Raw genomic sequence first — 12,446 nt, 5'->3', positions numbered from 1 at the left:
TTTTACTCCACTAAATTAATTTAGTCACATTATTTACTACATTTGCAGGCAGCAGGTTCATACTATTAATTCATAAATTAGATCAACTAGTTCGATGTGCAATAATATGGATGGAGATACCTGGCAGTATAAATAGTTATTATCATCTCATCCTTTACCAGCTGCAAAATTAAAATGATAGCCACATTGATGTAAAAGATATCTGAACTAAAGAATGACCCTGGCCTGGCCTCATAACATCAAGTGAGTATACTTTCCTACAATTAGAAAGCTTATGCCTTGCACACTAAAGCATGCATGCAGTTAAGCTCGGGCCAAATATAGTCAATATTTGGCCCGAGCTTAACTGCATGCAAGCTTTCAGTGTTGGTGTTGGGTCAGTAAAAAACAAGAGAGGGAAAGGTTAATAGAAGAATGATGTAATCTAAACAATCAGAGTCAGAGTTTGCCTTAAACCATCAGAATCGTTCCCACAACTCCCACGTCTTTGTCATCTTCCTCAGCCATAATCAAGTAGAGTCTCGTCACATTTCCCGTCTCCTGCATTGCCCTGCCACAGTGCATGTCCTCAGTGTGAGAAAGGAATTAGTGATGGGACCTGAACCTCCCCCTGTTGTCCGCTAGATGTCCCTTATGCATGTTGTATGATGCGGATGGGCTCTGAACAGTAGCAGCATCCAAAGCAGCTGGCTGGAGTCCCTGTGCACCTCCGAGATCTCTTTTGTTAACTTTAGCCTTCCATCTGCAATCAATTTGTCTCCAAAACGTATTTTGGATGCTGCCAATATTGTCAAAGGACTCATAAAATCAACTCAATGACCCTCCAATCAGGCGTAAGGTCCTTATTTGATATACATTAATAAGCAAACATAAACACAATGCAACTGCAGTCTTATTCATAAAATACAAATCGTATTTGTGTTATATTCTTATAGAGGAAAGAAAATAAAATAAGATTATCCTATCAACAAAACAGTGCAATCAAAGTTTTTTTCTTTATTCACTGTTGCGAAATCCCACATTGTCCAATATTACGCACATGTTTTGAAGTTTGACAACACCACATTTGAAGTCTTTTTAAGTGCATTTCAGAATAGGATCTCATTGTCCGTACTGAGGCTAATAACTTGCTGCCCCTCCCTCTAAAACGTCACCGCTAGGGACTATAAAGTATGAGTGAGAGTGGAGAGCGTTTGAGTTTGTTTGAGGCCGGGACTGCAGCGAGAGAGCAGAGGCGCACTGACTCCTTGACAACAAGTGGATGGAAAGAGCCCAGTGCAATGGAGAAACTGAACCGCAGTGCAGACATCGGAGCCCTGTAAACCCACGAAGAATAGATGAACTGCTAGCATGAGATAAGGGCGGATGAAGAGTAGAATACATAGTTTAATGAAGAGTTGAGATACATTTCCAAAATGGCACGGATTAGCTCCAATGCAAAATCGCATTTCGCAAAGATGACATAGCACTTAAGAAAATGGGATTCCTCCAGGAACAGAACTCACTCACGACCTGAATGAAAAGAGAAAGGGGACTCTATTCAAATCGGAATTTTGTTTTTTTACTTGACAAGCCTCGGTTGTGAGCGAACGCAGAGTGAAATATGAATCTGGGAAAAGCACTTCTGTTTTTCCTCCTCTCAAATTGTGTGACAATGACTTTGTCGCTATCCACTTGCACCACTGTGGACATCGACCACATAAAGAAAAAGAGAGTAGAGGCGGTCCGGGGACAGATCCTCAGTAAACTCCGGTTGACCAGTCCACCTCAAACAACAGGTCCGAGTCAGGTACCGTTTCAGGTCCTGGCCCTTTATAACAGCACCAAGGAGCTCATTGAGGAGCTGGGAAGAGACAGGCATCAGAGCTGTGGACAGGATAACACGGAGACTGAGTACTATGCCAAGGAGATTTACAAGTTCAACATGATCAATGGTCCGCCAGAAAACAGTAAGTTGTTTGTTTTTAATCATGGTCAATAAGTGTTTATTTTTGCACTAAAGTTAAAATGTTGTGTTCTAAATGTGGGTGTTTAAAAAACATAGGGTGGAGTAATTATTGATTTTGCCAATGCGCCATGCTGTCAACATTGTTAATCGTAGGTGCCCAAACTTGATCCAAATGCCTTAACTTGTACAAATCTGTGTACAGTCGTAAAAGTGAAAAGGTGTATGTGGCCTCAACACAAAATTATCATAGATCGTAAAAATATCAACAACAGGGTTGTGACTTTCCCAGCTAGCCGTAAGTCGACTCGTGTCTGTGCAGCCTTTACGCACAGACGCGCCTGTGAGAAGTGGAGCGGTGCGCAAAGGAGAGGACAAAGTAAACAGTCTAATTGGAATGAGCACCATTCCTCATACATACCTCACACCAAAGCCATGGGAACTCCAGCCTTAGTCTGACACATTCCTTAGCTAGGAAAATTCTCAGGCAGTTAAGTCTAGTATTTATTGCCAACTCCAATACCTCATTTCCATTTTCTGGCCGTGAGTTTCCCAATATGTTTCATCCAGTGTAACAACTCTCTCACTTCTATTCCCCCCACTATTTCTCTCTAGTAGCAAAGCGTGCGCTGTGCGTTATGATCTAATTCCCTTGTTCATCCATATTGGTATTTCCTGTGTAAACTATGGTCCATTGATTGTTCCAGAAACCTGAAACAGAAGCTCACTGAGCAGCAGATTCTCCAGAGAAAGTCCGTTTCTTAGTGTGAATTGGATTTGTGTGCCGGTCAGAGGCCAGTTCGTGCACAGTGTAACCAGCTTAAAGATCAACAGGTGTTTATGCTGTGCTGTGACACTCAGCAGAGCCTCTGCCCGTTCCAGCATAAGTCGTGAATCAAATCCATTTCACAGGTCCCACAAAGTGCTTCTGACACTCAAAATACACAGCTCGGGGTTTATCCGCTGGTCAGAGGTAGCCAGAGCTCCCAAAACAAACAGAGGTCTAAGGAGTGGGATCAGTGATGGCCAGGTGCCCAGGACACATCACGCCGGTCTCATACTGAGGGCCCTTCTGTAGGTGATGATACGAGACATGAACTTCACTTACTACTGGCAACACACTGCACTAAACAGCTTATCCAGGAAGGATATTAGGAAATTAACAGAATGTGCCAACATACATTAATTAGCACTCTCCCTTTCCATTCTGTAATTGTAAAGAGAGCAGGGCATGTTGCAGACAGTGTAACATAATGTCTGTCACCTTGATCATGTTGTAGTTCATTTTTATTCCTGCTGGATATAATGAGTTTTACACCCACCACTTTTGGAAGGTGGGAGTGTTTGGGAATAAAGTCAAGTTTTGCTTTTTTTCATGCGCAGTTAAAAAGTTAAACAGAAACTTTTCTGTCATACTTTAATGTGCCACTTGCACAACTTGCCACAGCTGTTCATGCAAACCAAGGCATTTGCCACACAGTAAATGACTATATGAAGCATAACTGAGACTGAGCAGCAACAGATTTTCATTTTCTGGTGCATCAGGAGGCCAGTGTGGCTCATTATATTGTGTTTCTGTTGAAGAAACAAGATACAAACATAATGAAAGGAAATAATGACCTTTGGCACAATAACTTAGCTAATAATCCACGTACTCTTAAATGAGAAAGATGGTGCCTTGCACACTGGAGCATGCCGTTTCAGTGACATTTCAAGCCAATCATTGACTCAGTGTTAGGTCAGTACAAAATTAGCACTAGCGCTGAGACAGCAGCGTATCTGATATATGGGATAGTAGAGAGATGATGTCATCTGAGCAAACAGAGACAGAGGTCTTTGGCCAAAGAAACTGCATCTCTCCCCCCTCAACTCCCACACCTTTACAATGTTTGCTTCCTCATCCTTAATCAAGTGGAAAAAAGTTGTTTTGAACTGCAGCAGAGAGGTACTTTACATTGTCTCATCACATGTAATGACATGCCACACTATAGGAAGCAGAGGAATTAGATTATATGATACAAAACAGCATTTCAATTCATTATTTTTAAAACTAATTATTAGTTTTCTGCATCATGGGTGAGTCAAAATGAAACCATAGCAGCATAATTAAAATCCTCATTTCATATATGGCTATTCAACTTTACAACAAAGCTTAACTACTTTATTTCCAAATAAATGGGTTGTTGTCCTCTACAAGACATGCACCTCAGCAGCTGGCTAGCACCTGCTGCCTTATGCGTCCTATTTCCTTTGTTTACTTCCAAAAAGTTCTGGAGAGACTGGCATCACAGACAATCCTCCGGGCAAAAGGGCAAAGAGAGGTGATTCCTGAGTTTTTTTTCATCAGGAAGGGTCTGTGTCATGAGAGGAGAGGATCGCACACACTGGAGGGTACGAGGTGTGGTCGACAGCGTCTAGGCGAAGCACTTTATACGAAGCTTTACTACAGAGCCATGCCAGAGTCTGTCCCCGGGCCTTCCTGAATGACTTTACCCCTAAATCCCTAATTTAAAGCCTTTCTCAAATTCACCGTGTGATAATACGAGAAGGAAGAATGTGTATAGGTGACTGTAAATAACTTTTGCGTGTGTAAATGAGAATGCTTGGTAAAATGATATCATTAATTTGATCTACATTGTGTTTTCGCTATATCAGAACAATAGGTCTGATGTTTTTCTTAAATAAGGTTTACAAGATAACGAGTACAATACTTTAAATAAAAAAAAAAAACTCAAAATCGTTCATTTCTGAGTGGATTTCCGGGTAGAAACAAGACCCTTGTGAAGCTTATTAACATAAATCTCTGCTACTTCAAGTTTATAGGTCAAACTTATGTCAGCATCTTGACAATCAATCTTAAGACCTATAGTGGGGGTCGGGAAATTGGTGAATGTATATCATTTTAATTATGCAAGCTATCCCCTCCAATTACCAACATGGAACAAATTACCTTTCAGACCCTTGGCAAAAATAAGCCATAATGTGAAATCCACCTAAAACCATTGCAATGGGAAAAATGAGGTCATCCAAAAGGAAACCAAAGACTTGATTAGAATTTCAAATCTCCCTTCGAACGTGGGGCTTTCCACCTTCTGTGGGGGAGGCAGAGGGGGGACGGAGCAGTGGGTGAGGGGAGGAAAAGGCTACTGAGGTTTTCTCCTTATGGATTGTGTGGAAACACTGGACAGATATCTGGCTTGGGATTAATGCTTAAAAGGTCACCTATAAATAGGGAAAGTTGAAAAAGCCTTGTGGAAATATAAGATAATGACTGGGAGGACGCTGAAATTGGAATTTGGGTCAAATGAAGTACAGATACTTGGAAATGTGCAAGTTCTTATTGCATGACACAGAAACAACTGAATTTCTGAGTTTCCATTCGTCCCAAAACAGCTTGAGGTGCAAATCAGCTGAAGGTGCAATGCCCCTTTCAACCACCAGCAAATCTGAGGCTCAGTAATAAAGTTTAAGCTTGGGATAATAAATTAGCTATGGCTTGGCTGTAAACGACTGTTTCCACTTGGCCCATAAAAAGTTTGCTATGTGCTTGTGTTGCTCAACACTGCATGTGCTTGGCCTGTTAAAACAATAAACTGCTCTATAATATTAAGGTATAAAAAAGAGAAATGCTTCAGTGCACTGGGAAGCTTTTTACATAGATCACATTTTGGCCATTTATTTACCAGATTCAGCTAAAGCTCAGAGTGATATCATATGAACGCACCATAGATACAGCAACTTACTGCTAGTCAAGCATGCTCTAACCACGATGTAGTCACCCTCCTTGATGGTTTCTCAGGTATTGTTCTGCTCCAGTATGTGAGCCCACATGCTCCGGATACATTTCCAAGTTCCAGGGAATACTTGGCATCTGGCCGAGCCCTCGGAGCACCTGTTGGTCTCAAGAGCTGGTGGGAGGAGGAGGAGCACGCTGCCGTCCCTCTGCAGCCCGCTCCACCACCACATGGGACATTTGGTTTTCATTTCATGACTTCAACTTGTTGCTAACTCGGACCGCACAAATTATAAGCAGATGGTTTTCAGTAATGGCCCACGTCTCTCAGGAAATAGAGAAGAAAACGTTTTTTTTATCTGCAAACTATCTCAACTTATTTAAACTCTTAAGAGAATCCTCTGCAAAAAGCTTATCAATAATCAGAAGGTAAACATCTCCCCCTGTTAGGATGTCAGTGGAAAATAGGCATTGATAACATGTATGAGGTAACAGATGGATAAGAGCTTAAAGGGACTCTGACAAAAGAAACAATGAGATTTCCAGTTAAACAAAAAAAGAGAGATATCAAATAACCCATTTAAAGCAACTGCTGAGTCATCATTTCCATTTTTACCTGCAGATGACCTCCCGTACTGCCCTAAGGGTATCACCTCCAAGGTATTCCGCTTCAACGTCTCCACCATGGAGAAGAACTCCACCAACTTGTTCCGGGCCGAGTTCAGAGCCCTGCGGATCCCCAACAGCGGAGCCAAGAGAAACGAGCAGAGGATTGAGCTCTACCAGGTGTGTGAACTGACCGTTCATTTCCACTGTTAGACGCTGGAGGCTAATGTGCTCTATTTCTCTCAGAAGGCCTTTGTAGGTCAGCGAGAAAGATGAAAACATTTACATTAGGGTGTCCAACTTCCTTTATCCTTTTTTCATGCGCTGATCATTATTCCATGTGCTTACAGTCAAATGATTTTACGTTAAGACACATTTAAGAGCTTGTACAGCCATCTTCTAGAAACCCTAGATTAATTATTCTTTTATGACTGTCAATCTAATAATCCATCCTTGCTAGATCAAGTAGGGCTTTTTTCATTCAAAAGAGGGTTTATAGATTTGCACCTGCATTTGTGGGTTTCTAAGCATTTGTGTGTTTGAGCATGCATCTGCTGGATGTCAGCGTGTGTGTGGGGTATGGGATGAATTATTTTGTTTTGTTCGGTTTCCTCATTAATCTCCCGTGAGACACTTGGAGTAATGATCAGGTTCCAACATTTCCTGCCAGGGAGACAAGCGTCTCCGAACTGCATACCGCCTCTGAGGCAAGGCTCTGGCCAGCGCTGAATACAGGCTGTCAGGCCCTCAGATTGTTTCCAGGAGCCTAGAAGGAGATAGAGGCAGGGTCACCCACTGGGGGAGTAAATGGAGCCGCCTGCTCGCCCCCACACTTTCAGGCTGGAGGTTGATTGGCAGAAGGCTGACGCTGGCCCCTTGTTCCCACAGGAAGACAGATTAGATGCTGACAATGTTCAGGAACCTGGTTATCCATAGAACTGCTGTGGGGCTCGGCGCTCATACCCACCACCCAAACACACACATTTCTTACAGATAAACACCTTTGTTCAAAGAAGTGCTGATGGAGATAGGAATGTCTGAACCACACGCTTCGCATTTCCTTCCATCGTGAGTTCTGGGGCCTCAACACGATAACGCAGTCAGTAACATGAATGTCCGCAGTATTACCTGCAACCCTGCTTTTTTTTTTCCTGAACTGCATGACACTGCATCTGGGAGGCCAGCTAAAGTCAAAGTTTAAACTGCTGACGTGAAGGACAGCCAGGTCCTCATTGGCAGGAGGGTAACACGCAGGCATTAACTTGCAAAATGGGGATATCGACACAGGGAGGCACTTTTTCCATAAAGAGTAGACATTTGGCCCAAGGCATCCTGGAGAGTCTGGCTCAGACAGACAGCTGTGTGTGTGTGTGTGTGTGTGTGTGTGTGTGTGTGTGTGTGTGTGTGTGTGTGTGTGTGTGTGTGTGTGTGTGTGTGTGTGTGTGTGTGTGTGTGTGTGTGTGTGTGTGTGTGTGTGTGTGTGTGTGTGTGTGTGTGTGTGTGTGTGTGTGTGTGTGTGTGTGTGTGTGTGTGTGTGTGTGTGTGTGTGTGTGTGTGTGTGTGTGTGTGTGTGTGTGTGTGTGTGTGTGTGTGTGTGTGTGTGTGTGTGTGTGTGTGTGTGTGTGAGTGAGCAAAAGAAAGAGAGTTTATGCAGCTGGGTCACATTTTCGTCTTTCCTCGCAGATCCTCCAGAAAGACGACCCCAAAGCCAAGCAGCGCTACATTGGGGGCAAGAACGTCCTGACCAAGGGAACGCCTGAGTGGGTTTCCTTTGATGTTACGGAGACAGTGAGAGAGTGGCTGATGTACCGACGTGAGTGGGACACCTACTTAAAACATAACCTGCCAAATTGCATTGGTTCATTGGAAATGTAGGATCACAGCTTCAGGGGAACACGTCAGCTCCTTACATCCCTCTGCTCTTGTTTCCCCCTCAGAGACCAATCTTGGCCTGGAGATCAGCGTGCATTGTCCCTGCCACACTTTCAGGCCTAATGGGGACATTATTGAGAATGCCAATGAGGTGCTCGAGGTCAAGTTCAAAGGTGAGACTGCATTTAAAACCTTAGTGATGCGAAAGACATGGTTGGGTAAGCAAGATGGGTTTTTACGTCAATTTCAGTGAGAAGTTCTTACTATTTGTCCCTCGGTAACTAATGTGACATAGTTTGGGAATATTTTCTTTCTAATAAACAGGTCTAACTACCAGTAACAGAACCGGTTTTCCCCAAAAATGTTCCTAAACTATTCCTTTAAATATTTTGCATTTATTCTAGATTAGTCTTCAGACCAGGAACCAATCAGTGCAGTTTCTTTGAGTATACTCAGATTTTTCCCATTTTAAGAGCACATCTCAGTCTCAATCTTGCCTTTTGTATAGATTCCCAGCTCTTTCTGTGTCTTATGGTCAGACTGTGGTCTCTGCTAAGTCTGGATTTCTCTCTGCTTTTGATCTCTCACATTGAAAATACATTCTGCCAGTTTGTATTCATGATCAAGAGCCAGATAACATTTAATTCTGTTTAATTTCTTTGATTTGTCTCATGCTACTGATAGGCATCTCAAGTTTGTTTCATTCTAATCAGTGCTTCTGAGGCAGTGCTGATTTTAGGATGATTTGCATTTGTGGGTCTTAAGACCAGTTTATCCTTGGAGTTTGTTTTGGGCTGCAGTTCTAGTTATAGTGCTTGTTTCAGATATTTCCAAATGTGGAAACAGTGAAAGCTGGCATGCTTTGGTTGATGTTTTTCTATTAATTGTAAATATGCCCCTACAAAACTTAAACAGAGGCTCCCCATCTGGTTTGTACTATATACAGCTACAAATGGCAGAGGATTTGATGAAAGTAGACATTTGTTAGATTAAACTCTAAATGACTTTGTAATTGACATAGAAGGCTCAAAAGGCCTTTTGTTACCTAGTGCTAACAGCCAAATGAAAGATACCTGAGGCGTTTATTTAGTCTTTTATTGCTCAGGTAATATTCTAGAGCACAGTTTCCTTAGATGATTGAGAATCTGGTTATAATAATACAATAACACTCACAATACTCTCCTATTTATGAGCCTGGTAAAAAAAGGTCCCTTTTCATCCTGTCATCAACATCATCATCATGTTCCTCCAGCAGCAATACCTATTGAGGTCTTTTTAGTAAGATAATGGGTTTCCTTTCTAAGATGAAGAGAGAGACAGAGCATGGGAATACAATTGATCTGGTATCTCACTTAGCACTGGGGCCCCCGGGCCCTCGGCCCTGGGAACACTCCTGACTGGCTTGGCCACAAGGAATGTGCTGCCACGGCGCTCAGACGCTTGGCCCCGAATTAAAGAGGGGCGTACATATCCAACAGCAGCATCTCTCTGGAGATATCCACTGCTTTAGCTATCAGGGGCAGATTGGATGAGCAGACGCATGCTGAGGTGGGGGAGGGGTAGGGATGGAGAAAAGAAGCAAGTCAGGGACCAGCGTTGAATAAGGAGAAGGGTGAAAAGTGATCCAAAAGTGAGTGAAGCTCTTTCTGGATCCTTCTGTAAAGTAGACTACACTGATTAGAGTTTGCTTAAAGTCTGCTCTCGAAGACATTTTACAATTGTCAATAAATCTGCTGTGCAGTTTTACCTGGTTCCTCCAGACTGAAAGGCTCTCTCCTGCAGGTATGGAAGTGGACTATGACGATCTGGGCCGTGTGAAAAAGCAGAAGGAGCAGCTGTACCCCCACCTCATCCTCATGATGCTGCCCCCCCACAGGCTGGATGCCCAGTCCTCCTCCCGCAGGCGCAAGCGGGCACTTGACACCAATTACTGCTTCAAGTAAGGCACATTTCTCCGCCGTGGAAAATGTAATAAACTGTTAGACATTTGTCTTTAGCTTTGTAAAATAAGGTGGATTTAACACTTGGCTGGGTAAAATATTGCAAATAAAGACTAGCTGCTTCTACAGTGTTGCAGCAGAGGAAAATTGTCAAGCGGTGCACCGGCCAAGGCAACATATCAGGTGTCACGCCTCTAAAAGATGGCAAGGAAGCCGAGTACATGGGCAAAGGATAGGCTTGTTAATCATCTACACGAGCATGACAGAGGTAATAGTTAATACAAGTCGGGATCTGTCCCAGTACTAGCAAACACCGCCTCCTCTTACACTCCATCTCCTCAGCTCTGGATTTCCTCTGTCAGGCAGTACCAGAGACACCTGGGCTGACTCCAAGAGGGAAGATAAGGGCACACCTAGGAGAGGAATTTCTATACTTCACACTCATTTCTGGCTGCGTGCCCAGGGAGAGGAAAATGTATACAACCCCTAAAATAGCACGTTATCTGTGAAGTGAAATGAGTGTAATCCTCTCTGTCCTCTCTTGTCTGCAGCAACTATGAGGAGAACTGCTGTGTGCGACCACTATATATTAATTTCCGACAGGATTTGGGCTGGAGGTGGATCCATCAGCCTGAAGGATACTACGCTAACTTCTGCTCTGGTCCCTGTCCTTACCTACGCAGCGCAGACACCACCCACAGCTCGGTGAGAACAAAGCACCACCACACATTAAAGGTCTCCTATTAGACAGTTTTTCATCAATATATTATAGGTCTCAGATATATACAAAGCATGTCTCTGAAGTGTTTGGCTCGAAATACCAAACAGATCACCCATTGTAGAATCCCATAAACCCCTCTGTTTCAGCCCTGTTTCTAAAGTGCTGATTCTGTGTCTGTAGCTTTAAATGCTAATGAGCTGTTGCTGGCCACGCCCCTCTGCAAGATATTTGGTTTTAAAAAAACACAATGGTGCTCTAGGAAGAGATTCAGGTGATAAGGTGGGCGTCGGTCACCTTGGTTGGTTATTGGCTAATGGTTACACAAGCCAAAAAAACGTTATGACATCATAAAGTGGCCCAAATCTGATCAGCTCATTTTCAGACAGGTTTTTATATAAATGGATCAGGACAAAAACTTATTTTTTCCTGAAACTTTCAGAATCTCTTTACACAGAGGGGACACATGTTTATGTGTATACGACGTGAAAAAGTGGATTTTGCATATTAGGTGACCTTTAAAGTTGAGATGCTGTTCTGTGAAACACCCCTCCTTATCGTCTTCTACTCTTTCTTCCACAGCTGCTGAGCCTGTACAACACGTTGAACCCCGAAGCGTCGGCCTCCCCCTGCTGCGTTCCTCAGGACTTGGAGCCCCTCACCATCCTCTACTACGTGGGTCGCTCCCCTAAAGTCGAGCAGCTCTCCAACATGGTCGTCAAGTCCTGCAAGTGCAGCTAGACTTCAGGGCGAGATGCGGGACGTGGCGGCTCCCAGCACTACTCAGGAGCGGGTACGAGGGGGGAGAGGGGGCGCGGTACACTTTTCCCCTCCACCTTCAACCCCTGATTCAGCCCTGGTCCAAGCTCTCTCTCGAAAAAACAAAAGAGGAATTCCTGCAATCATTGGCAGCGTTTACTAAGAAGACTTGTCAAACACCACTTCACTAACGGGCACTCTCAAACCCATCCAACCTCTTCAGCAATCGTTTTTTGACATCAATGTTTTTTTTTGTTGTCATATTCCAGCCTGTACCTCAGTGCTACACAACAGGAAGAACAGAACAATAATTGTCTCTAATGACCACTGCATTCTTAAGAACATACAATAATTGCAGTCCAAAAGAGGAAAAATGACTGAGAATGCAGACTGAACCAATAGGAATACGTGAAACTAACGTGATTGTTTGTTGAGGGCAAACACATCCCTCGCCTCTGACGCACAGGACACCTTCGAAATGTCCGAGCTGGAAACCGCCGCTGTGCACGCCGCAGCTCCGACACTGTTTGTTTAGGATTAAAATGCTTTTGAATTAAAGATGACTTTAGGACAAAAAGAAAAATACATGCTGGAAACCAACCTTTATTCTAAAGTAGTATATCCGTGGTTATGTTTACCTCTGTAATACAACAGGATGGTGATTCCAGGGATAGTTTTGTTTTAAAGTGAAGCCTTTCTGTTGTATGAGACGACGTATGTCACTAAGTGAACACTTAAGTAGATCACAATCTGTAAATGTTTTTTGTATTACTCTTGGAAACACCTTTTTTTTTATTAAAAATTGACAGTTGGATAGAGTTGTTCATATTTCATTATTGTTTGGGTTATGTTTTTTTAGAGCACTTTATTTAA

General features: G+C 43.1%; 1 protein-coding gene across 1 annotated transcript; it reads left to right on the top strand.

The window, feature by feature from the left end:
* The first annotated feature begins 1,211 nt into the window (after positions 1–1,211).
* tgfb3 (transforming growth factor, beta 3) lies at positions 1,212–12,387 on the top strand. The gene is made up of 7 exons (XM_034111237.2): positions 1,212–1,949; positions 6,301–6,464; positions 7,968–8,097; positions 8,222–8,329; positions 9,939–10,095; positions 10,648–10,801; positions 11,397–12,387. Exons 1-7 carry the CDS (start codon positions 1,604–1,606, stop codon positions 11,553–11,555), a joined length of 1,218 nt encoding a protein of 405 aa, XP_033967128.1. The 5' UTR covers positions 1,212–1,603; the 3' UTR covers positions 11,556–12,387.
* Positions 12,388–12,446: the final 59 nt, after the last annotated feature.

This window comes from Pseudochaenichthys georgianus, chromosome 22 (genome assembly GCF_902827115.2).
Source record: "Pseudochaenichthys georgianus chromosome 22, fPseGeo1.2, whole genome shotgun sequence".
Lineage (NCBI taxonomy): Eukaryota > Metazoa > Chordata > Actinopteri > Perciformes > Channichthyidae > Pseudochaenichthys > Pseudochaenichthys georgianus.
This window is presented reverse-complemented; position numbering and strand designations above follow the sequence as displayed.